This window comes from Mus caroli, chromosome 3, assembly GCF_900094665.2.
Source record: "Mus caroli chromosome 3, CAROLI_EIJ_v1.1, whole genome shotgun sequence".
Taxonomy (NCBI): Eukaryota; Metazoa; Chordata; class Mammalia; order Rodentia; family Muridae; genus Mus; species Mus caroli.
This window is the reverse complement of record NC_034572.1, coordinates 68,265,925-68,292,788: the sequence shown is the minus strand read 5'-3', so window position 1 is coordinate 68,292,788 and position 26,864 is coordinate 68,265,925. Positions and strand designations below refer to the sequence as shown.

At 35.0% G+C, this 26,864-nt stretch overlaps 1 protein-coding gene across 1 annotated transcript; it reads left to right on the top strand.

The window, feature by feature from the left end:
• The first annotated feature begins 201 nt into the window (after window positions 1-201).
• Window positions 202-25,822, top strand: Serpini2 (serpin family I member 2). Its single transcript, XM_021159017.1, has 9 exons — window positions 202-241; window positions 2,355-2,616; window positions 9,258-9,488; window positions 10,767-10,961; window positions 11,040-11,232; window positions 16,180-16,277; window positions 18,874-18,960; window positions 21,588-21,677; window positions 25,609-25,822. The coding sequence occupies exons 2-9, from the start codon at window positions 2,370-2,372 to the stop codon at window positions 25,683-25,685; spliced, it is 1,218 nt and encodes a 405-aa protein (XP_021014676.1). The 5' UTR covers window positions 202-241; window positions 2,355-2,369; the 3' UTR covers window positions 25,686-25,822.
• Window positions 25,823-26,864: the final 1,042 nt, after the last annotated feature.

The following is a 26,864-nucleotide window of genomic DNA, read 5'->3' as shown; positions in this document are numbered from 1 at the left end:
AATAATAATTCTTAACAATTTGTCTTACTGTTTTTCTTTTTACTTACATTTCATCATTTATCATTAACTTGATCACATGGCAGCATAGTGCACACCTGCTATGGCTGTGGAATAATTAATCATTCAGTGTTTAAGATAAATATAATTGACCTTCACCAATAAGCTGCTTCATATAAGAGGGTTTTCCAGTAAGCACATTTTAATCACAACATTCAAGTAAATAATCAGAAGTTATTTTGGGGTAAGTTCCATAAAAGTAAAAATAGATATTTAGTAACATTTATTGTGTCTATTGAAACATAGAACTGGCACATTGATTAACTTTTGTGTAAGAATAATTTGATGTTTCTTGTTTCAAAATAAAACATTATTTTCATTCTTCTTAAAATCGCTTATTGTAGAAAGGTCAAATTCTTACAGAACTATACATCGTGTTGTCTATCTGTCAGTTCTTTGCACTTTCTTTTAAGATATTATTCAAAACGAAATGAGTAAGTAAAGCTTAAAGCCAGTTATTTGTTTGATGCTATAACTTATTAAGTGCCTGGAAAATTTATGGTATAAATTACTGCTTACAGATGTACATTTTAATTATGAAAAGAATCAGTACCAGTATTATTGTAAGACCAAGACTCTATTATCAGGGAGAGCTATGTAATTCCCAAAATATTTGTCATCCCACTGTTGGCTAAATACATAAAGATATATAATAATTCCAACTTGTTTGAAAAATACTGATAACATTGTAATAACTTACATAGCTATAAATGGGTCAGGAATATTTTGAGAAATTGAATATATATGCATATAAATTCATAAAAGAGTATATATACTCATAAAATTTTCAAAACCAATCTAAATATCTATCCATCCATCTATCTATCTATCTATCTATCTATCTATCTATCTATCTATCTATCTCTCTCTCTATCTATCTATCTATCTATCATCTATCTATTATATATGTGTTAATGTATGTATATGTATCAGAGTATGATATATACACAATCATTTATTTATAAAACTTCTCTCACAAATTGCTTTTTACTTTTGTACTTTTATAACCTAGTATATTGATTTAACCCTTAAAAAGCATCTATGTGACAATTTACATCCTTATTCATGTCTTATCAATGTATTATTTTCTACTAGGTGCTTTGTATTATATTTTGAGATTTATTTCCTTTTTAAAAATAATCTGCTTATTCAAATAGAGTTTTCCACTTAAATTAAAAATCTGAAATATCAAAATAATATCTTACAGGTTACTTTTCAAGGCTATTTGATTATTCTTTATCTTTTACTAATGCTTTTTAATAACTCTTACCAGATAACTATAGCAAAGCAATGTTTCAGGTCTTCAAGGCTAACATCACTATTCTAAAGGTTTCAAGTTTTGTTTCAATTGAAAGGTCACTTCCTAGCAGCCAACTAATAGTTATTATTATAAAGTAGAATTAGCATTACTGAAATTTATGAGAACTAAACATTACTATTCTATGAAACATTCAAAATTGTTTTCACTGAAGGTCTAATCAGATAGGTGACTTTTTTGTAATTGCCTTAGTGACCAATTGATAACTGGGCAGCCCTGGTGAATGGTTATGGATTTCTATTGCTGTTTTCCCCACAGTTGTTAATTGTTTCGTCAAAGCGTTTGGCAATTTCATTCTTTGTTTTTATTTTACCATGTATATTTGACTATCATTTTCCTTTCCCTCTTTATTTATTTTCCTTTAGAAGATCATGTAGTGAGAGTTGGGACATTTTGCTCTTAGATTCAGAGAGTATAGAAGGGCTATTGTGGGGTAACCAGACTGCCCACTGACTTAGACTGCACTGACTTGACTGTTCGACTGCTCTTGGTCTATAAGCCTTCTGAAGTAACCAGAACACAAGTTTCCCTTGAGTCAGACTCACAGCTGTGCCAATAAATAAGTCAAGAGAAAAGAGAGAGAAAGAATCATAAAGCAATTTAGACATGTTCTTGTCTGAACATGAGCTGAGAGTAGAGCTTTACCATTGTTTTTAGGAAAATCAAAGTATAGATTTTGCTAGATTTTGAAGGATCTTAGTACCAGTAATATGTGGGCTTCTCTTATTATATAATACTTATTCAGCAAGATGCCACTAAATAGAATCTCCCTGTGGTAGTATTTTATATAGAATATTCTCTCTCTCTCTCTCTCTCTCTCTCTCTCTCTCTCTCTCTCTCTCTGTGTGTGTGTGTGTGTGTGTGTATATATATATGTATATATACATATATATATGCACAATAGTCAAGTAGATGAGAGCTCTACTGTTAAGCTTACTATGTTAAAGTCTGTTTTAAAAACTGATACGTTTTAAATTAGTATACAGAGCACAAGATGAATAAGACCATATTGTGGAGTTTTCTACTATTTTTTTCTGGAAGTCAAACTTCAAGAGCAACTGACCAAAAAATTGCTGAATTTGCAGTGGATCTTTATAAAGCTATTTCTTTATCCCACAAGAACAACATTATATTTTCCCCTCTTGGAACCACTATGCTTCTTGGAATGGTCCAACTAGGTGCAAAAGGAAAAGCACAACAGCAGATCCTGAAGACTTTAAGGATGCGGGGAACCCCAGCAGGTGAGCATCTTTCCTGTAACTCTCTGTAGATTCAATCACTTTAGTTCGTGGATATCAGGGAGAAGCTCAGCTCATAGAACTTCAAGAAGTGAAAATAAACAGAGACAGTACCAAATTATAACCAAAGAGATAATTATAAAGTATGCGTTTTATTCACTTATAATTATTTTTCCTTAAATATGTAGCAAAAATACTTTATTAAGAAATTGAGGCTTATACGGAAATAAAATTCTCTATATGTCCGCGTAGTTTTCTCTGAAATGTTTGTGTATTTCCATGTACTGATTTTTAATATCATGGAACTGATTCAAAATATAACTTAACATTGCATTTTATTTATTCTTGTGGAAAGACATTAATTAGAAAACCTTTCTTCAGTAGCTGTTTCTCAACTTCACTCAGAAAAGTACTGCACTACTTTACCAAGAGGCTACAGAACAGTTAACATGTAATTCATAAGATTATTAGTTTGACAAATCGGGACAAGGGAGCTCTTAAGTAATACATAGAAAGCTTGTTAATGTGGGTTGTGTTTTTCGAATCTCCTTATGTCCTGTGTGGGCAAACTGACATCCTATTAGAAACATCCCCTTGGTTCCACAGCTCATACACTTCCTTCATAGTGGTCTGAGTTTTAAGTCTTTATATCCCTATCATAGAGCATACGCTGAATGTCAGAAGAGGCATCTAGCTTTTTGATTTGAGAGTTTAGATATCACAACCACAATTAATTACAGTATATTTTCCTTAGCATGGTTTATCTGCATTTAGGAATTTGTTTTCCTGAAAGTATTGGCAAAGCGCTAGTTGCTCCATTTTAAATTAAATGAAGTTTGTACAGAAGGAGTACTGCTAATAAGCTAAATGACTTTTCCTTTGTGAGTAATGTGTAATGAAGCTACTGTAGTCATCTTGATTAATTCCAGCAAGTCCCAACACTCTACTTCCAGGCACATTACATCTCATGGTTCTGCTTTGAAAAGTAATCTATTGTTTATGAATGTACGCAAAGCTGATTCTATGATAAGCTATAAAATAGGCCTCTGAAAATAAATTCCCAGATGGATACATCTTAGATGGGGGCATAAATGCCTTAAGAATGGTGAGATATGAATGTAAAAATCACAGTAATAATAATGAGGTATCAGCAAACATGGACGTAGTCTATCCAACACCTCTGTACATGTGCAAGCCATCTGATTTACTGTCTATAGTCACTCTATAAGATATATACACCCTGGTAGAGAGATGAGAAAAAAGAAGCAAAGGGAGCTGAATACTATGGCCAGTTATGTTCCCTAAATTGATGAAGTGAATCTTACAAGGACATTTTTGTGCTTTCCTTGTGAGAATATACATGGATAGCAAAACAGTGAGCAGAATTTATCCAGTGTTTCTGCAGTTCACTTCCTAAGTGACAGAAAGACACAAAAAGATGGTAAGTTCTAAAGGGAAAAGAAAGTTAAAAGGCAAAATAGTGAAAGAGAAGGTGGAACATAAGAGAAAAAAGAATTAAAGAAGATTAGGTCCTCATGTATATGCAGCCAACATTTTATTGAGCCATCTCTTCAGACCCCATTTTTACTTTTTAAAAAGATATTGTGTTGGGACATAATATATTTTGATTATGGCTTATTTCACCATCTTCTTAGAGTTAATTCTTGAGATGAATCTCACTGACTTACCTCAATATTGGTCCTCCTGTCAGCCCCTCAAATATATATATTGTATGCATGGGTTTAAGAGCCTGCAGATAGTAGAAGAGGATTATCAAGTCCCCAGAGATGAAGTTAGACATTATTGTGAAGTATCCAGTGTTCACTGGGAAGGGAACTCAATCCTAAGGAAGAATAGCAAATGTTTTTAATCACTGAGCCTGCTTTCTAGTTCCACCTCCACCATCACTAATTTTCAAACTTTGCTATCTGTTGAATCTACTGTCTTAATTTTTCTGTCCTGCCACCAATGTGTGGTCCTTACTGTATTATTCCTTATTAATGCCTGGTTTATTCTGTGGGCCTTGAAAGATAGATACAACTGCTTGTACAACTGAGACTCCCAAGGTGTTCACTACTTATACATTACCCAAGCATCAAAGTGTATGCCAAATACTTACCTTCTTCATTGTGCTGAACATCTGAAAATGCCTCTGGAAAAAGGATATTGATTAGTTAAAGGCCGCACTGGAAATAGTTCTATTTACTCAGTGAAGCATAAAGGAAAATCTAAGGGTGGGTACAGCTCAATATTAGACAGCTTGCCCAGCATGCTTAATGCACCAGATTTAATTCCCAGCACTACAAATAAATAAAAGAATACCTGAAATGAATTTTGACCTTATCTCTGAAGAAAATACTTACAACTTTGTAACTTTGCCCAAGTCATGTTACTTTTCAATTTTTCTCACCTCTATGAATCTTATATTCTTTACGATAAGATATGAGGTTTGGATTAGGGGATTTGTGTGGATCATTTGACTGAAACAATCTATTATACTCAGTCTCTTTGCATGTGTGTGAGTGTATGTATGTGTATGTGTGCGAGCATGCACACATGTGCAAGAATATTATGAGCATTTGGAGGCCAGAAGACAGTTCTGTTCTTCAAGAATTAAATTTTTAAATAATTTAATTTTATTATTTAGAACTGTGTCTGTGTGGTACCATGTACATGTTTGTGTGTGTGTGTGTACATGTGTGTGTATACTTGAGTGCAGGTGCCTGTGGAGGACAGTGGTGTTGTACCACATGTTTTTGGGGTAACAACAGATATTGTTAGTCTCTAACATGGGTGCTGAGAACTGAACTGTAGTTATCTGGTAGAGTAGTATGAGCTCTTAACTGCTGAACATCTCTTCAGTCTCCTACACACACCCTTTTTGATATAGTCTATGACTGGTAAGGAATTTGGTACTATGATATCTAAATAGTGAGCTCTAAGGATCCATTTTTTCTTGTCTCTACTGTGCTAAGATCATAACTATGTGTCAGGGTGCCTAGCATTTATTTTCTTCCTTGCTTCCTTTCTCTCTCTCTCTCTCTCTCTCTCTCTCTCTCTCTCTCTCTCTCTCTCTCTCTCTTTCATGTTTGATTTTGGGATCAAATCAGGACCTCATGATTCAGTGGCAAGGGAGTCATAGACCTATCTACTTCCTCAACTCCTAGGAATACTCTTTGGTTCACATGCATACATACCTGACATTTGGGCTTTTGACACCAGGAGAAGAGAGCTAGTAGAGTGACAATTTTGTAGTTTTGGTTCCATTGAAAAACACAGAAATATTATAGGAATATGTTTTCACTTTAATTCCAGATGTGGCATATGGGGCTGGTTCAGATTGTCTGCAGAAGCTGACTATAATTTAACTCATGCTCTAGCAGGGGCATGGTTTTGCCAGCTGCAGACAGTTTCTGTGATTATGTGTGACATTTGGAACTCTGGGGACTTTTCAGTCGGTACAAATGCTAGTGTCCCGAGAGGTAAGGTGGTGGTGTGGTTGTGGGTGTAAGGTTGTTGTTGGTTGGTTGCTGTTGGGCGGAGTTTGTTAATTAATTGTGCACAAAGAGTAAACAACAAGAAGAAAAAATTAGATATCCCGACAGGAAGAGGAAACTTTAACAAGCAACTTAATGCCCCCAAACAGTAGAAATTAGTCTAGAGATAACATTGCTCCCTTCATCTCTATTTTTATCTCTCGTATCTAGTGACAGGGTTTGAAAGGGTTGAAGGAAAAGGGTAAAAAAAGGGTGGAAGAAAGAACTCACAAAGTAGCCAAAGACAGCTACAAAACAGTGCTAGAATAGAAATAGAATTTCTAGAGGGCTCGTTCAATTCAACTGATTCACCCTATCATCTGGGTTCCAAGGTTCTATTTTAAGAAATTAAATGTTTTTCTCATTGCTGATTAGCAGTCATGCATATGCATTCTCTTTGATCTGTGTTAAATGAGGTCATTAACCTGTAAATATAATCAAGTTTATAAGGCCAATAATTTTATAGTCTCCTTCAATTGTGCAATAGTTGGTGATAGTTGTACATTGATTTAGGTGCTCAGTAATTTATCAAAGGTCAGCTGTGTTTCACAGGTCTTAGACTTTAAGTATATGACATTATTCTATTTGCTCTGACAACTGATGTACAGCTTTTTTTTCTCTTCCTCTCTGTTTTCCCCACCATCCTTTAAAGGTGTCCATAAATTATGAATGCCTGAAAATTACTTTAGAATTCTTTTACTTTGTCTTTGTCATTAATTCTTTTGCATAAGCTTTTGTGTTTTTACCTGGAAAGTCCTCTCTGTAGCCACCCAGCTGCTGAAATTTGCCATTATAGCTCCAGACAGCAATGGATAAAAGCATACAGAATCCTTGCATAACTAAGCAAAGTAGTTTAACTTTCTCCATCTCTTTGTATAAATAAACCCAGGGTTGTCAGGAATCCTGGAGGTCCTCCCATCTAGTCATATAAAAGACATCTTTATACTTAACATCTTGCATGTCTTTGTCTGTACCAGTGGGCAGAAAATCCAAAGTTTCACTAGAGAAAGTACCCACGAAGCTAAAGGGGTCTGCAACCCTATAGGAGGAACAACAATATGAACTAACCAGTAACCCCCCTGTCCCCGAGCTTTTGTCTCTAGTTGCATATGTAGCAGAGGATGGCCTAGTCAGCCATCAATGGGAGGAGAGTCCCTTGGTCTTGCAAAGATTATATGCCCCAGTATAGGGGAATGCCTGGGCTAGGAAGCAGGAGTGGGTGGGTTGGGGAGCAGGACAGGGTGGGGGAGGTTATAGGGGACTTTCTGAGAGGAAACTAGGAAAGGGGATAGCATTTGAAATGCAAATGAAGAAAATACCTAATAAGAAAGAAAGAAAAGAAAGAAACAAAGAAAGAAAAGAAAGAAAGAAAAAAAGAAAGAAAGAAAGAAAGAAAGAAAGAAAGAAAGAAAGAAAGAAAGAAAGAAGAAAATCCAAAGTTTCAAAGATAATGCAATAGTTCTTGCATGCCTTTCTATATAGATGTGCAGACAGTGCACATTCAAGAACTCCAGACCAGGGAGGTGTCATGGACCAAAGCATAGCTTGCTGCCAGCTTAGCAGGATGCAAAGCATGAGGAGGCAGCTCCCCCGTGTTAGATCCATTAATTACGCAAAGAGTACATTTTTCTAGTTTTATACTTAAAGGATGTGTACACTCTCATGCTTTATCTCCCTTACATATCTACAGAGAATTTTTTAGTAGTACTTATTTTTTTCTTTTTTTAAATTTTATTTTAATTAGGTATTTTCTTCATTTTCATTTCCAATGCTACCCCAAAAGTCCCCCATATATTTGTATGTGTGTGTGTGTGTGTGTGTGTGTGTGTGTGTGTGTGTGTACATTCCTCTCACTGTTTTCACATGGTTGTGCCTGGGCTTGTGGGGTCAGAGGTCTATGTCAGGTGACTTACTCTGTTGCAGTCAACCTTATTTAAGATAGGTTTAAGATATTACTGAACCTAGGCTCACCAATTTGGATACATTGGATGGACAGCAAAGCCCAGGAACTGATCTGTCCCCTGTCTCTATCTACCCAGTGCTGAGATTGCAGGCATGAAGTGCCCTCCCTGGCTTTTATGTGGTGATTGGACTTAAGTCCTTTCTCTTGTCCAGCAGGTACTTGACTGAGTGAGCCATCTTCACATCTCTCAATAACTCTATTCAATGAGTATCTTTTAATGGTGAATGATATTTGTTTTAGTTAATGGACATGAGTAAAATATTATCAAGTTTAAATTTATAGAACTGGCATTTCAGGTTTGTTGTTGTTGTTCTGTTTTTCTGAAAATGTAATGAAGCCTAGAAATATCATGCTATCTGAAACTGTTTCTGGCTTGATGACTCAGTTCTAGGATTAAGTCAGAAGTACATAAAATGAGTGTAACATTTGAAAATGACTATTGTATATTTCCCATTGTATATATGGAAGGAACCATTAGAGTAGACAACTCTTAGAGCCATGAGCAGTGCTATAAGAACTACTCGTCAATAATCAGATGGTGGTAATGACTTAAATTGACTCTACCTAGTAGCTATTGTTGGAATGTGCTAAAGGCTTTAACGTTCCTGCAGATAACCAAAATATGTAAATTTCTGAATTTGAACAAACAGGCACTTCAGATTTTTATATAAATCTAGATATGATTATAGGGCTTATGTTGTAAACCTTGAAACCTGAACAGATGCAGTTCTTCTGCAAAGAACAATGTTTTCTTGAAGCTGAAAGAAAAATACTATTGAAAAACTGTTCATTGGTGTCATACCTCCACCAAGACCCTTTCGTGTTTTCTTTGTAAAGAAGAGTCTTAAATGGAAATTTCCTGCTATGAAATGGTTGAAATGTCATTAGAAAGAGGGGCTTTCCTTCAGTGTGCATGAATTCATAATTTTGTTCCTGAAAAAATTAAATTTACATGGTCATTCTTTGTTCAGTATAAACTGATTTTTCTGCAAAATCCATATTTGATAGGAGGCAAATGTTCAAAATCTTTATAGTGACTTTCCATGATTATCTATGTCTCAGCATGAAAAATTGGTGACATAAAGCCAAGAAGCTATTGTTTTGTGTTGCTCAATATGTGAGTATATGTTATAATTATTTTGTAGGAGAGGAATTTTCTGTGTTGAAGTCACTTTTTTCAGCCATCTCAAAGAAGAAGAAGGAATTTACATTTAATCTTGCCAGTGCCCTCTACCTTCAAGAAGGATTCATTGTGAAGGAAACATATCTCCATAGCAACAAGGAGTTTTTTCAGAGTGCTACAAAACTGGTGGATTTTCTGGATGCAAAGACTTCTGCACAGGCAATAAGCACCTGGGTAGAAAGCAAAACAGATGGTAAAGTTGCCCATTTTCATAAAACTGTTATTTCCTGTTGGATTCATAGCTTTTAATATCTTAAAGTAAAGAGTGGCTGAATGTTTTCCCATTGCACTGTGGATCAAAGAGATGGAATCTTCCATTTCACCTCACTGTCATTTAAATAACTCTAGACTATACAACCCAAGGAAACTGAATGGCTTTGAAAAGTATTTTGATTCCTGTAGACTTTCCCTTTCTTAATGGGAGAATTTCAGCAATAACTTTTGTTCAAGCATTGATTTTTGTTCAGGTATGAAAACAGGAAGCTTATCTTTGTCCAGTAATATATTAGATATGTCAATTCCAAATGCCACTTTCCCAAGTATACTGTAAATATTTTAGCTGACTTTGTTAATGTTTAAAAATAATGCTAACAATCGTATAAATATAGTAACCTAACCATTAGACCCAAAGTTGAAAGAATTAGAAAGTTATTAAATAAAGGTTAAGGCCAGTTTAGACTTGAGATCAAAGTTTATAACATTGTAACCTTAGATTCCCTTTGAAATTTAGGACACTATTAAAATATTTTGGATGTTTGAAACTTTAGTAACAACATATGTAACATAATAAACATATACTGGACCTTAATATATTTTTATTATGGTTATGCTGAAGAAATTTATGATTGTATGAGTTGCTACTTAAATCTTCATAAGCAGGCTCAAACACAGAGAGGTATTCATTGAGATTGTGATGTGGTGGTGACCAGAAAAATTTATAAAGATGTGAAAGAGAAAATAATAACATTATGAACAAAGAATTGCATACTGTACAGAGAAATAAGAGGAGAATAGATGGTATTTTTTGAGGCTCGAAATCAAGCAAAGCACTGGTCATTGACTGCAGTCACGAGAGTAGTATCTCTGACCTGAATCTGGTTGTCCTCATGTGTAACCATATGTTTGGTCTGAATAATACTGATAAATATGCAGAAAGACACATTATAATTCTCTTCTTGTCTGAACAACAGTTTATGGATATGATCTCACCAGATAGTTTATTACTAGCTCCGTTCACTTTTTCCTAGAACACTCTCATTTCCGACTTCCTGTTGTTTCTGTTTATGCCTATTTCTTAGTGAAGTTTTTAGCAGTATTCCCTTCTGCTCTTACAGTTGCCAAAGCTAGATGATACAAGACACCAGTGAAAACAGCTCTGTGCAAGATGTTTTTGCTTTGGTCAATTTTAGCAAGTTCCATTGCATTTCTAATTACTTTTTCCTCTCTACTTTGTTCTCCACCCTCTTTATAGGAAAAATTAAAAATATGTTTTCAGAGGAAGAATTTGGCCCCTTGACTCGTCTGGTCCTGGTGAATGCCATTTATTTTAAGGGGGATTGGAAACAGAAATTCAGAAAAGAAGACACAGAGATGGCAGATTTTACTAAGAAAGATGGCTCTACAGTCAAGGTTCCAATGATGAAGGCTCTGTTGCGAGCACAATATGGTAATGTGAGAAACTATATATTTTAAATAATGGCTTCCATAACTGACAAATAAATCTAATGAATTTCTTTTGTTGTAGGTTATTTTTCCGAGTCATCCATGACATGTCAAGTTTTGGAATTGCCTTACAAGACTGATGAGTTTAGTTTAGTCATCATTCTTCCCACAGAAGACACGAACATCGAAGAGGTGGAAAGACAAGTTACTGCTCCTCACGTCCAGAGATGGTTCTCAGAGCTGCATGAAGAGGAGGTTGAAGTCAGCCTCCCTCGGTGGGTCATCTTCTGTGTTACTGATCTGTGAATTACGAACAGAATCCTCTGGCTAGTTTTAGATAATTAACACTCCATTGAAATTACAAAGAATTATAATCCTAAGAAGCAGTAGTTATATAAAGTGCTCTGCTTCTGCGAGATAAAAGAGCCTTCAGAGCCAATGGGCTACCAAAATATCACTGTTTATATTCTAACCTGGGTTAGGATTTCTTCATATATTTTAATATAACACTTTATAAATTGAGAATCTCATAGTCATACACTATATTTTGAACATACCTCTGCTCAGTGTTTCTCCTCACTCCTCCCAGATCTAATCCCCACTCTCTAATATCCTTGAGTACATCTGCTTCTCATCATTTCCCTTCACTCTCCTCAGATCTGATCTCTACTCCCATGAACTAAATCATGGATTCAAAGTTCTGAAGTACATTTTTCTCAAATTAATTTTCCCCCAAAATATTTTATATATGAACAGAAAAGAACATTAGATAGGCTGTAGTTTTGTGTTGCCTGATGACTTTGTTTCATGCACCTCTTCCCTTTCTCTGAAGAGTATCTATGTGTAGCCAATGCTCATTCTGAAGTGACTTTGTAGCCCAGGATAGCATCAAATTCATGATCTCCACAGCCTCTGTTGTGTTGGGACTGCAGGTTTTTAACACTAGGTTTAAATGTATTATCCAGTGCTGTGCTTCTTCTATATCCAAATGAGTTCATAGTGATTTGTCAACTGCTAAGTGAATATCTGGTAAATTGGAACAATTTAATCAATGTCATCAAGTTTCCAAGTTCCCAACCATGAAAAGGAAGCAAAGAACAAGTTCGCTGATATAAACAGCAGAACTTCACTCTCTTGTAATTTTGAGTTTGTATTAAAACTACAAACTCAGGTTGTTATAAGAGCAACACAGACCTGTGCCTGGACTCTGTCCTTGCCTCATTTTACCTTCTGGAAGAGTCCATCAGTCATGGAGTTAGCAGAATAAGTCAGGCCATGCATAACCCCCACTATTCTACACCCTGTATTGTTGGAAAATTAAATGCCTTTTCTGTAACATAGTTTGATCAATGCCAAGCAACAAGGATACTGCTTATTTGTAGAACTTCCTCTTCACTCTTTAACATAGAATGAGTTGATAATCAAAGTCTGTAAGATTGCCATTATGTGAAATGAGAGCTAGCTTTTGTTGTGTATAAAATACCAAAAACTAATTCAACTTACATTTGGATACTAGCAAGAGTTCATAATATTTTGTCTACATGTAATATGAGAATCTTTGCCTATATTAGAAATTAAATTTTATTAGGTTGAAGAGTCTAACATATGCCTACAGTGTGTCAGATTCCTGTATATAAAAAGCATCATGAAAACTGTGTTTATGTTATGTGTATAGGTACAAGTGAGTAAGTATCTCATACATATAAATACAGGAATATGTTAGTAAGTCTTACCCACACAGAACTTTACTTTTATATAGGATTACATATATGTGCATATATTATGTTTGTATGATATGTCTAGACCTATAAATGTAAATATTTGTGTGTAGAGGTTAGAAGACAAGGTCAGGTGTCCCTTCTCTCTTTGCACCTTATTATTTGAATATGTGTATGTCAAGGTAGCTATTTTGTTACTCTGTGTCTGTCTCTTATTTTGCCATAGGAATGCTAGAATTATAAACACATCCTTTTTCATGGTAGCCTTTATATGTATCCTGTGAATCCAAACCTGTGTTCTCATGCTGGTGAAGCAAGCACTTTATTCCATGAAACAAATCCCAGTCTTTGAATTTACATTTCAATACTAATGCGGTGTTTTTATAGATTTGGTTTGGCTACTTTCATCTTTAAATAATCCAGGGTTAGCTAAAGCCTATTGTATACACAATGGGACTTCAAGGTAATGAGACAAGGACTCAGAGGAAGACATCAAGAGGTTCTAATTTTTCTCCATTTAATGAGAACACTCACTATATAGGAAAGGGAACTAATGAGACAAATTCACAGTAGTGACTGAAAACCATGACTGGCCCCAGCATCTAGGCACAGAAATTCAGATTTTCTTTCATGTTCTGAAGCTTTTACCTGTGAGAGACCTATTTCAACTCAATGCTTAGAATTGGGAGCAAATGCCATGTGTAAAGCAAATTAACAATGTTTCATATACAAAGTACTTTATTTTGTGGTTATTTAATTTATATTTATCTAGACAACATTTTGTTGTATACTCTTACTTTTTGCTATTCTTTTAATAATTTTAGTTTAGATGAAGTTAGATTGGGGATGAAACATGACTGTGATGAATAATGACTCACACTGTATATATTAATCAAGATCATAGTTTAGAATATTTTGATTAGCAGACAGAGTCAGCACATTAGCTTTGACCCAAATGGGCCTGAGTTTAAATCATAGTCCTTGTACTTATCATGACCTTGAGCTTAGAAATCAACTTTCTTACAATTCCTTTCTTGTATGTCAATGATAATGATAATGATAATGCTGACTTCCTAGGAATTGTGTAAACATTAAAACTATGGTCTATATTAAGTGCCTAACCAAGGAAGTGCCACTTCATCCCCCTTGTTCATGGCTGCAATAATTATGGATAATTAGATATTGGCCTTAGATTATGCTTTTATCAAATGGCTGAATGCATTTCTATTGCTGTAGGTTTCACTGGACTATTCTATGAGCAGGGCTATTATTTAAATGACTTTCTAGTGATAATTACACATTATTAGACATTGTAATAAGTCTTCAGTATTCTTGTCATTATCCTGAAATTGCTGGGCTATTAATCTAAAAATAGTAGCTATATTAGAACATATAGTTTCTACCTTTACTGCTATTCAGGGAATACTTTTAAAACAATCATACTTAATTTTTCCCCAGGAAGAAATTACTAAGAAGTTGAAAATAGTAGCATAAAATGAGCTCTTTTCACTAGCAATAGGTTTTTAGTTTTCACATTCCCCACAATCCCAGCTACTCAGGACTTGTAGCATCTAGTGTATTCCAAAATGCATACTATTTTGTGAGTTCCCACAGGTCATTCATTACTTTGAAGAATTACAGTGAAGAAATTTAATCAATACTCATCAATTAAATTTGTGATTGAATTAAACTGATTTATCATCATATTTGTAGCCACTGACTTTATTTAGGTGTTAAATCCAGGGTCCTCTACCGCTGTACACATATTTTGAGTCAAGTGTCTGTCAGGGTACAGAGACCCCTCTTGAGGTAGGAGTCCTGAGGAATGTCACTGATGTAGGAAACATATATTTGTCCATTTATGGATGCCATGAGCATACTTTTAAAAATGTAATTTATTTTATGGTCATTTAATGTACTATTTATCTAACCAGCATTTTGTTGCTTACTCTTTTACTTTTACTATTATTATTATTATTATTTTTTGGATAAGTTTTGTTTAGATGAAGGTAGGTGGGAGATGAAACACAGCTGTGATGAATAATGACTCACACTCTATATATTGATGAAGACCATGGTTTTGAATTATATTTTGATTAGAAGACAGAAAGAGTCAGCACATTAGCTTGACCCAAATGGACCTGAGTTTAAATCATAGCTCTTGTACTTGACTCTGAGCTTAGACATCAACTTTGTAACAATTTCCCTGTTCCCTGTTTTAAAAACGCTTATGATATCTTTTGAAACTTAAAAAAAATTCTCTAAGCATCCATGAAATACAAATGTACTAGTTCTTTGCCCCTTTCTATTTAAATGATACCTGGAGTAGACCAATTTAAACTTATTCCTGATTAGCTTAAAAATAAGTAGACCCAGTCTATGGTTCTTTAATTTGGCTTTGACAATTACTAGGGTAAGGGGAGGTAACACCTAATTTAATCTTCTAACTTCTGGCCTGGCTACCTTCCTAGATACTTATTGTTTCTCCTGGCCACATATTAATGTTCTCTCTCTCTCTCTCTCTCTCTCTCTCTCTCTCTCTCTCTCTCTCTCTCTCTCTCTCTCCCTTGTGTCTCTTCTTTCCTCTCTTCTCCATCCCCAACCTGGTAACTCAAAATGCACCTGACCCTAATCCCCCCAGTAATTGGTTGTAGTCAATTTTATTTAACCAATTGTTTTAAATCAAGGAACAAGGTTTGCATAACAAAAGCTTGCAAAAGGGTACAGAATTTAGCATTACAATACATAGCAACAGACCAAACCTCAACTGATACCATGATATCCAGTTATTTTGGAATCATGGAAGATCTATACCCAAGGGAATCTATGAGAATTTCTGTTTAGTTCCTTTTCCATAAATGAAGAACTCAGGTAAGCTGGATCCTTGAGTCTTAACTTATGGCCTATTATTAAAAGGACTGTTCAGCTCTCACCCCTGACCTGATAAATTATATCCATTTTACCTGATTCCCTTCCAACATTTTATGCACATAATATATCTATGTTAAGACATTAGAAGAGAATTGTAGCAAATGTGAGAGCAAATAGGAAGGATTCTGAGTTATAAATGCCTCTCTTGCAACAAGTTTCCTTCTGAGTTGTTGACTGCTGAGTCTTGCTCATAAAGTTGCAGTATCTGCCATGACACATATTTGTTAGAACACCTTGAGTGCATAAAATTGGAGAAGAAAGTCTCATATTTTATATAAAAATGTTAAACAAGGAAATTTAGATAGAACTGCTTTGTTGGGTAATTGTTATTTTAAAATTATCCCATTCATCATCTCCATCAACAATATATTTAAGAAGCAAGTTATTAGCAATGTGGAAACAACTAATGGATCTGGATAAAAATGACTTGAGTTATAAGGAAATGAAATTGGGCTGGTGAAAGCCAAATATTCACAGTATACGCTTTTCCAAGTCACCCATCTAACAAAATTATTTTTTCCTAGAAAATGTGCACAGTGTTTTAGTATTTTTTCTTTATCTTTTTTGAAACAGATTTAAAATAGAACAAAAATTAGACCTCAAAGAAGCATTATATTCTTTAAATGTAACTGAGATATTTAGTGGTGGCTGTGACCTTTCTGGAATAACAGGTATGCTACTAATGAGTAATTTTTGTATTGTCATGTTGACTTGTTTTCTTGGAATTATATTATCAGACTGATCTGAACATGAGAGAGCCCTCAGTTCCAGTAATCATATGCATAGTGAATAAATGTCATACCAAAGCTGAACCTCTTGTTATTATGCACTGTATCTGCCAGATAAGAAACAAAACCCAGCTGAATGGCTAGTTTTCAAAGGCAACTTGGTAATATTAAAGCATATAAAGGTACATGCAGAGGCCTTCAGGATGGCAAATAGAGGTGGATTGTTCATGCTAGCATGCAGCTAAGGACTTTTTGAGTTCCTTACCTCCATAGGTATGTCAGATATTCATTTCATTCTTCTTTCCTTGACAAAAATTAATAAGTGAAAAATAAATAACTACATAAAGGAAATAAATAGTGGCATACATACCAAATACACTTTTAAAAATTCAGTCTTCTCTGCTCTATATAGGGCATAGTGATATAAACCTGCCAGCCTATTATGTGTCACCATATAACATGTAGTAGGAAGTCTTTTTGGACTTTTATGAAAATGTATAGAATTAAAGAAGTATTCATCAATTCATTCACTCAACAATCCTTTAGGGACAGGGGTGGAATGGAGTAGGTCTCTGAGTGAAGGAAGTGCATAGGTGCCACACAAGTTCTTTATCACCTTCACACATGAACAGCCACTCGTTTCCACAGAGACAATTGGATCTGACTTCTTGCCAATTGCTATAGTACCAACCTTAATAGTCAACATTAAACACTTAGATAAAATGCTGTTTTAGGGTGCCCTGAACCATAGCCTCCTCCACAACAAATAATAACCAAGCACTTCTTCTCCTTAAACATGTCCCTTGCTTTAGGAATCTCGCTCAATATTCTTTAGGCATTTAAGCAGCCACTCACTGTTCAATCTCCAGCAATGTGTAGTTTCCATAGACCTTTTCCAAGATGATTTATGAAAACACTTTCAAAATGCTCCATAAAGTAATTTGTGCAAAAGAGTAACCCCATGTGAAGAATAAGTGTCTACAATTTTCTGGTTTTTTTGGAAAATAGCAAAATTTATGTAGGCCACCTATTCATCTAGCACATGGAATAATAGCTTAGTAATTAAGAGTCCTTACTGCTTTTTCAGAAGACCTGAGTATGGTTCCTAGCACTCACATCAGGCAACTCACAAAAATGAACAAAGAAACAAATAAACAAACAAACCTGCCTGCAACTCTAGCTTCAGATGATCTGACACCCTCTCTTCTGACCTCTTTCCATCAGCATCTGCACTCAGTTTACACACACACACACACACACACACACACACACACACACACACATACACACACTTAAAATAAAACAATGAATAGTTGAATGTATAGAAAAACTAGAAGCATTGTAGATTCCTTAATTTAACAATTATAGATTTACCTTTTCATGTAAATTTAAAGGAAAGGATTATGACAAAGACAGAGATAGCAATGAGTCTATAGAACTCATGTTGTTGTTCTAAGCTATTGTGTTTCAGGTGTCATTCTTTTCCTAACTGGCAAAGCTTATAGGTAACGCCTATGTGTATAAGACCATGTAGATCACCCTAATGACATAGGAGTCATTTGGAATAGTTCCATTGCAAATCTGGGTGAAAAATTTCACCCCTGCCTAACCTGCACAGGCTATTAGGTCACTAATCTTCTGCTTCATTTGTGAATCCTATCTTACTCCAGGCAACTATTAGAGAATTTGGTTAGGTGTCTCACCCAGAGTGGCTATCTGGTATTTTGAAAATCCACACTAAAACCTTAGCTTTCCCCTTTGTCCATGTTACAGCTTTCTGCTACTGAGCAGACTCATATCCACCGATTGGCTTGAGTGCCACCTATGCACCAGACAGTTTCTAAGGCAAGCATGTAATGACTGTGGAGAAGCTAGCTATATCTGGTGCTGCAAAGCTGACTTGCTATGATGTATAGACAGGACTTCACTTTTCAAGATTAACTTTACAGACCACTCTGCCAGAAGCATTTCATGTCAGTTCTGCCAGTGGGCAGGAGAGGACCCCTCAGCACTCAGGTGTAACAGAGCAAATATTACAAGACACTGTCTTACATTATAACATTTATTTGGGTTTTAAAATAAACACACAGTTCTGAAATGATTTCTCTGAAATATGGCACAAAGGTGTTTTAGACTTTTATGACCTAACTAGTCTTGAAGGAAAGTAAAAAAAAAATTTTAACATTTGATCAGAACTAAATATACAATTTAAAAGACAAGCCGATGAGGTTGCTCTTTCATTATTTCTTTAGCTCTTAGTGAAATGGGAACCCCACATCCATTCAAATCTTCCTTACAGTGTGGTACCTGATTTGAGGGTTACACCTTTCATGTCGGAGCAAACTTTTCTTATTTGTTTATATATTTCATGAATTTTATAGTGAAGCCTAGGTATCTTTATCTCCAGAAAGCTGACTAAATTGAAGAGAGTTCATTTGTTCAATGACTGTTCCTATGTACTTGAACACGTAATTGTTTGTGGACCTAATAGCGAAGACTTTGATTTTAACTGTCAAAGAATCCTTCATGTTTCCATCAGACTCATCTGAAGTGTATGTCTCAAGAGTTATGCAGAAAGTTTCCTTTGAGATAAATGAAGATGGAAGCGAAGCTGCAGCATCCACAGGTAGAACAAACGAGCTCTTGAGAAACAAGGAGGAAGGGTGGTGAGCAGCGTGGAGACTGGGATGTTCTGCGCCTTCTGGTCTCTCTTTTTCTCTTGTCTCTGCATCTGCAATGGAAGGAGATGGGGCATGTGTATTTGTACAGCCATCTCTCCGTTTAAACACAATGCAAAAGAAAATGATTTGATTGGTAACTTTCTTATTGCTATTTTCTTATCTGCAGATTGGAAATACTCCTAAGTAGCACATAGGCTCTTGGGAGAGAATGTCAGGACTCAACTTTGGAATCTTCCTGGTTAAGAGTGCTCAGTATCACTGTCCTCTTTAATATTACACTTAATTAAATTGACTTAGTGATCACCTTTTTAATTTCATTGTTGTTATTATCTGAGTGGTAGTTCAAATACTCAGCTGTCTATTAGAGTCACCTGGGATTTATTTATTTTTTTTTTAACAAATCTGTACCCAGACAGAGCTTTAAAATAATTGAATCTGTGTTTCTGTAGAGGAGATTCAAGCTCTAAGATTTTCTTAAGTCGTCTTAAGTGATCTCAATATCCATCCAGGTAGAGCAAGCACTGAGTTGCCTTTAATACTGCATGTGCAGTGAGTAGACTGGCAGCAAGAGCTTTACATAGGAACTTCTTAAAAAGGAATTACCAGTCTCATTCCAGACCTGCTCTGTCAGACACTACTCTCTGAACTCACTAGGTGGCTGGTGAGTACATTCAAGGTTAAGAATATCCTCTCTACTACACTCCATTAAATAAAGAGTATTTTGAATAACATGTTTTCTGAGTGAAAATAATACTTGCAAAGGCAACTGATGGAAATCTTTGAAATCAACCAGAAGTAATAATAAATAGAATGAGTCATTTATTCATAAGTTTGTTTTAGCTTTCCAATATAACTTGAATTTTAGTGCTTTAAAATGTTCATCATTTAAAGGGTATTATTGAAAAATACTACCAATTATATCTATTAATAATTTCCTTAATAATTCATAGTGCTACATAGTACCATAAGTTTGACATTTAGGTGGGACACCCTGGGTTTCTTTACCATTCTGTCATTTTTTTTTGAAGAAAGTTGCATTACTGTGCTCAATAAACACAGATTATAGGGCATGGACTCTTTCAATCCTTAGATAAACCACAACTATATTTTCATATGAGGTTAATGCTCATGAGCACAAAAAATATCTGATTTTACAATATACTGAATGAATTCTCATCAGTTACTGAACAATTCTCTAATTATATTAGTGGAGGAAAAGCCCCAGAGATGTACAGTCGCTTGCCTGGGGTCATGCTGTTAATTGACTGAGTTTGAACTGATATCAGGTTCCCTGGTTTTAAGCTCAAAGCCACTTGGCTTTTGCACACTGTCTTTCATTGTATGCTAGAATTCTCCATCTCATTAGGAGATGATAATAGGAGTCAGCAGATATCCCGACGACTCATGCCCCAGAACAGGCTGAGAACCTGACTTTGAAGGATGTGCTCTGGGGTTGTTCAAGAACAAGGGGGAACAAAAAAAAAGAATACATTCATTGAAAGTGGAAATGGAAGTAAAATTGACTTTCCTTTTTTGATTTTCTCAGTAGCTTATATGTGAACTTTTATCCACTAGTGCTTTGGGTTGAATTGTCATGATTTTTCTCTATAGAAGAAGAGTATCATTCATGTCATTTTAGTAAGATTATATTTTACTATTTCACGGTTTTTCCATTTTGAATACACACACACACACACACACACACACACACACACACACACACACACACATATATATATATATATATATATATATATATATATATATATATAACTTTCCATGGTTCTGAACTAAATTTTACAGGACCATTGAGACTAAGATTCAGTTTACTGTGAGACAAGAAATGCACTATGGGGACTGGAAGGGAATCATATTGGAACTACACAGAAAATGCCATTCTTGGGTCTTACTCTGATCCACTGAGTGAGAACTAAGTTGAAGAGAACCTGAGATAGGTGTAAAAGAATATTTAATCTAGAAAATACTATCTGACCACTGAAATATCCCACATCATGGACAAATTCTACATATGCTGAAATATTTTGGCTCATCATAATAAGTAATTGTAAGAAGGCAAATATCTGCTCCTAGTTTTGTAATAAAAATTTCATATATACTAAATCCTCTAGGCTCACAGAATAATTCTTGCAATGTAGGTACAAAATAAGTAATCAGTAGTTTTAAACTCAGAGGAGATTCTCACAGCCTGCAAAACAGCAATGAAGGGCAAACATGTCTGGAATAGAATTAAAAAGTGAAGCATTTTAAGAACAGATCATGAAATGTAAAGAGTGGACAGCAAATTACTATTGAGAATAGGACGTTTTTCATTGCTTTTACTAAATTGAATCTACTATTTGGTGTTCTTCCTCACTGAACATAAATGTGAAATCAGAATGAATTCATGAATGGTTGAACATTTAATCCTGTGCATGGTGTTTAAAATTAATTACAAATTTCTTTGTGTTTAAGATACATTATATCAAATTGCTTTGCCTATGAAATTGTAATATATTTCCTTTATAGATCTCTTTTGTGTAAACATCTAAATGCTGCTTTTATTTCCCCATAGGCATAAACATTCCTGCGATCATGAGTTTGACTCAAACTCAATTTCTAGCAAATCATCCATTTCTGTTTATTTTGAAGCACATCCGAACAGGTACCTCCTTTTGAAATTTCTTTGCAGATAGTGCTTAAAATTAAGCTCTCAGTTGTTTTATACATATACAACATCATACTTTCTTTCAATAGACATTTGCTAAATGCACTTTGTATATCAGGTGTGCTATTGTAGGATATGATGGGAGTCTGAAATAAGGTAGTGGGAATATGGCTTCTGGCAAAGCTGCTCCATGTATTAAGCTAACAGCACCCCGAGCAGTCAGAGATTTGATTAGTAAAGATTTAGAACCACAGAGACAGAAAGTATAGCTTTCCTAGCACCATACAGTTAAAAATGGTAGAGGGAAAAGTGAGTTTAGCTTGACATGATGGCACAATGGAAGAGGATATTGGAAATTGTGGAGTTCTGAGAAGAATGACTAGTGGAGTTTCCAAGAATGAGAAGGGGGCCAAACATTACTTTGCTTCCCCAAACAAGATTCAGAGAGGTATAAACTAGGATACAGAAGTAATGACAGAATGCATGGACATTTAACACAATGTCAGAATATAGAAATCCAGGTTGTTGTGATAGATTGTCAACACTTTCTCTTATGAAAAGAACTGCCAGAGTGTGAAAGCCCTGGGGAAGCCATCTTTAGGGCATCCGTTGGACTACAACAACAATAACAGTGTCCTACAAGAGTCACAAAACACAGGGGAGCGGAGAGTACTTCATTTAGCCAGAGCATGTCAAGAAGCCATGAAGAAAATTCAACAGCCCTACACATTGACACTGAGTTCATGGGATCAGACCTCCATGCACATTCTAGCCCAATGAACAAATCAATTCGTGTTGCTCCTCTTTAATAAACTTAATCATTTCATACTTTAAAATATGAACATTTGAAATATATAAGGTTTACAACATCTTGCCTAGTATTAAGAAAGATTTATTATAAATAAATCAACAAACATAAATAGTACTAGAGGACAAATGATTGAAAAGATTCTGTAAACTTGGTTGAAGGAATATAGTGTAGTTAATCTGAGAATGTGAATTTGGTAACTAGAGGTTTTGAATTTGGAACACTAACCTTAGTGTGGGGATACACTAGTCATTTTTTCTAACTATATAATGCTAGTACCAGTGGGCCTTTTCAAAAATATTTAGTGTTAGAGTTTTGGAACAGACTTAAAATTACTGAGATCATATTTAAAAAAATTCAGTTCCAGTAGTGAATGTTTCAGGATTAAAATATATTCTGAGTATGCTGTTTGATGGATACATCTTAAGCCATTGAATAATCATCATTTTATAATTAGTATATAGAATTATTGAGTATGGAATACAGAAAAACTGAGTGAGTCTACATTGGACACAAGCATATAGGTAAATGACATCTAGGATCATCATGCTTGATTTTATTTTCTAAATTGATGATTTGCTCTAAGGCCATGTAATTTCATCCTGTATTGCAGCAGTGAAATTTTCAAACCTAAAATAATCCATCTACTCATTCATTTATGATAATGTTTAGCGATTAGACCCTTAGCGACAATTTCTATGATCATTATTGTAATGAAGCTTCCTGATGTAGGGTTATTCCTTTAAAATGTTGCTAATATAAATGCCCTCCCTCATTTACAAGGAGGTCTTAATTGTGATATAAAACTTAGAACTGAGCTGAAGAGATTATTTCCTGACAATAAGCTGTTGGTGTTCTTGTAGAGGAACTAGGTTCAGTTCCCACAATACACACATGTTAGCAGCTCACAATTGTCTTTAAACCTAATTTCAGGCACAACCACACACTTTTTCTGGCTTACACACACACTCACATACACAGAGTGCACAGACATACATGCAGGCAAACACTAATACATACAAAGAAAAACATTTTTAAAAGTCTTTAAAAATTATGAAGGGATATTTTCTCAAAGCAGTATACCTTTTGTGATCTGTTTATTTTCCTCTCCCATAAATGAACTCCACATAGCAATGAGATGTTGACTTGGCAGGTCAGGAAGTGGCTTTAAGCTTTACAGAAAGTATATTTAGTTGACATATTTTTACTTTAGGTTTATATAACCAATATTTACCTGGATTTATACTTTTATTTTTATCAAATACTCCTCTTGCAAAACTCTGTATGTTATCTGTTATTTGGATTTTCATTCTAAGGGGTTTATACATTGTAGTATATTTATCTGCAGCTGTTAAAATTATAAGAGATAAATAACTTACTTGTTTTCCTAAACTGAGGATGCACTTTAGAGTTTCCAGATGAAAATTATTAAAGACTCTACATGAAGTGTGCCATATTTGAGGCAGTAGTGAGTCATAGCTTTCAAGCCTACAGTAGTCCCCACAAAAAAATTATTGCATTTAGAATTCTGGACTTGAACTAAGGATGAATCAGCTTGAATAGTATTAATGACTAAATCTTGCAATCTGGCTATATGGTAATGTGGATTTTAATGGTAGGAGCTATGAATTGCTTCCGTGTGATGGAGAGCCGGAGTGAACAATTTCACTTAAGTGTAGTGGACACATATATAAGGAGAAAAAACATACATGGTACTGGCTCTTGTTCCTCTTCATCCGCTGCTCTTTTGTTCAAGGGACATTTCGCTAACTCCCAGAACTCAATAGTGTCCAAAGTGGTGGGTATATAAAGACACCACTCAAAGCACAGTTCTCTGTGATAAAATACAAATATGGAAAACACTGAGGCCAAGAGCATTTGTGAAATGTTGGACAGGGCTGCATTCAAATTCTAAACGATGTTTTTCATCATATAAAAGCCACTGGCATCACTTCCAGTTTCTGAGAAGTATTTTTCTGCTAGAGCATTATGAAAACCCAAATGACTGGTGCTTCCTTCCTACTATGGCTAACCGAATTAGTCACCCTGGGGAACGTACATCCTCATCTATCAGAAAACTTGGTGTTTATTTTCTTTCTTGTTCCTGACATAATTTGGGGATTTTAAAGAAAAATAAAAGGAAAAACATCATTTGAAGATTGTATCTTTATCTGTTACTGGCTCGCTTAAGACTGCATCTGTATCCCTCTTTTGAGATTATTATACAATTATCATATTTCTCCTTTTCCTTTCCTCTCTCTAATCCCTCCTATATATCCATCCTGCCCATACAACCCTTTCCACTCTGCAAATTCATGTGTCTATCACTTGATTGAATGGTAAGGAGTTAACTAAGCATAGGTCTTTCCTGTTGTTATTTCAAATATATCTAACTGCTTTAATTAGCTTAACTTAAAGAAAATTTATTTTGCCACTTTCAAAATTAACCTTCATTACACCTGCAATTAAGAGGTTTATGGCAACCTCTGTCACTGACCCTCAGCTACTTCCCTTTCCCAGGTGAAATGCAAGGTGAATAGGTTTAATGCATCATTAATTCCTGGTCTGTCCTCTTGGTCTTTGTTCCACATCACTGCCAAACATAGAATGAAAATGCCTGGAACCAGGTGTTTGCATTTGTGTTCAGTGCTATATCATTTTGGTGAGTACTTGAAAGTACTAGCAATATGAAAATATTGTCTTGAGCAGTGAAGTACGCTTTGATTCAGCACTAAAGGAAGTCTGGGGAACTGCACTTTTAACCCTGAGGCTCATATTCTGTGCATCAGAAAGATGACTGCCAGTTCTTCATACTTGAAGCTGCATTGTGCTCATCACCATTTTATTACGCTGTGATTGCCTGGCTGGGTTCTATGTTTAGAAAAGCTCTCATGGAAAACAAGACGAAGGCAGTTTCCATGACAAACTGTTGTAGGGTTTTACTTACTTCTCAAACTACCAAAATGATTAATCATGGTCCAAGTGTTTTCAGCAAAGGTCAGGGTCCTGACATCAGACTTTAAGTCTAGAAACAATGAGTAAAGGATTGTTAAATCGTGAAGAAAATAATAATCTTTTCTTCCAGAAATTCCTAAAGTATCTTTTTCTTTTTTTTTCTAGAATCAATTTTGTTTATGGGAAAGGTGACAGATCCTGACATTCAAACAACGAAAGGAAGAGATTTAGACTCACTGTGAATGAAAATGATGGTCTTAGAACACAAGACAACCCCTGGGAAATGATTGATGGATGGAATGTCATCATTCTGAAAATTTTCTAACATTTCTGATTAAAATCATGCCTATAAAATAAGTAAAGACAGATATAAATCCTTTTTTGGGCTTTTCTAAAGTACTCTGATATATAAACCATAATCCTACATTGTTCAAAAATTCTAAGATAATCTGATATCAGATTTATTTGCTAGGGGCTGATAGTTAGTTGGTAAAGTGTTTACCTTGCAAGCATGAGGACCTAGGTTAAATTCCCAGGACTCAGGTTAAAGAGAATCAGAAGAGGAAGGAAGGTGACCAGTGAGATAGTGTATACAAATAAAAGACAATGATACAAAAACATGGAAATATCATAAAAAACCATCATTTTCATAATTGTTAAAAGTTTTGAGAAGCATGATTCCTGTTCTCATTTTGTAGTATGTTTCTGTGATAAAACACTGTGCTGAGGAATACAGCAACTCATTGAGAGAAATAAAGGCAGGAACAAGAAACAATGAATGAACACTGCGTTCTCAACAAGCCTCCTTATAATACAGCCCAGGACTCCCTGCTGTGGAGATGGCACTGCTTACTGTGGGTTGGGCTCTGCTATATCAAGTAGCAATCAAGAAGCTGTCTCAGAAACCTGACTGAAGCAATTCTTTACCTAGATTCCTTTTTCCTGGGTGTGTCAAGTTAACAATGAGACTAACTAGATTAGTCTTAGGCTCTCAGATCTAATATCTGAGCCTTAAAAGAAATCAAACATTGCTAAATTTCAATAAAACTTCAGAGGCTTTAGAGTTTTTACCATTTTCGTGATAATATTGGAAAGATTTTTACATTTGTTTGTCATGACTATTTTGATAGAGAACTTAATAATAATAGCTACCCACATTGAACCCTAATTATGTGTCAGGCAATGAAATAGGCAATCTAAGTACATTATGCTAACTATAGCCAAATATAGGAAATACTATTATCTTGCTACCCAGTGGAATCTATGACTCAATGCACTTCTAGAAATTAGTTAATGGCATAAAAAATAATAACACAATGGATAAATGTGGATTCATAAGTATCTTCTCTAGAATACCAACCCTTTGTAGGAAGGGAAAATCAATTTCTTTCTGACCTACATAGTTCTGTCTTGGTACTTCC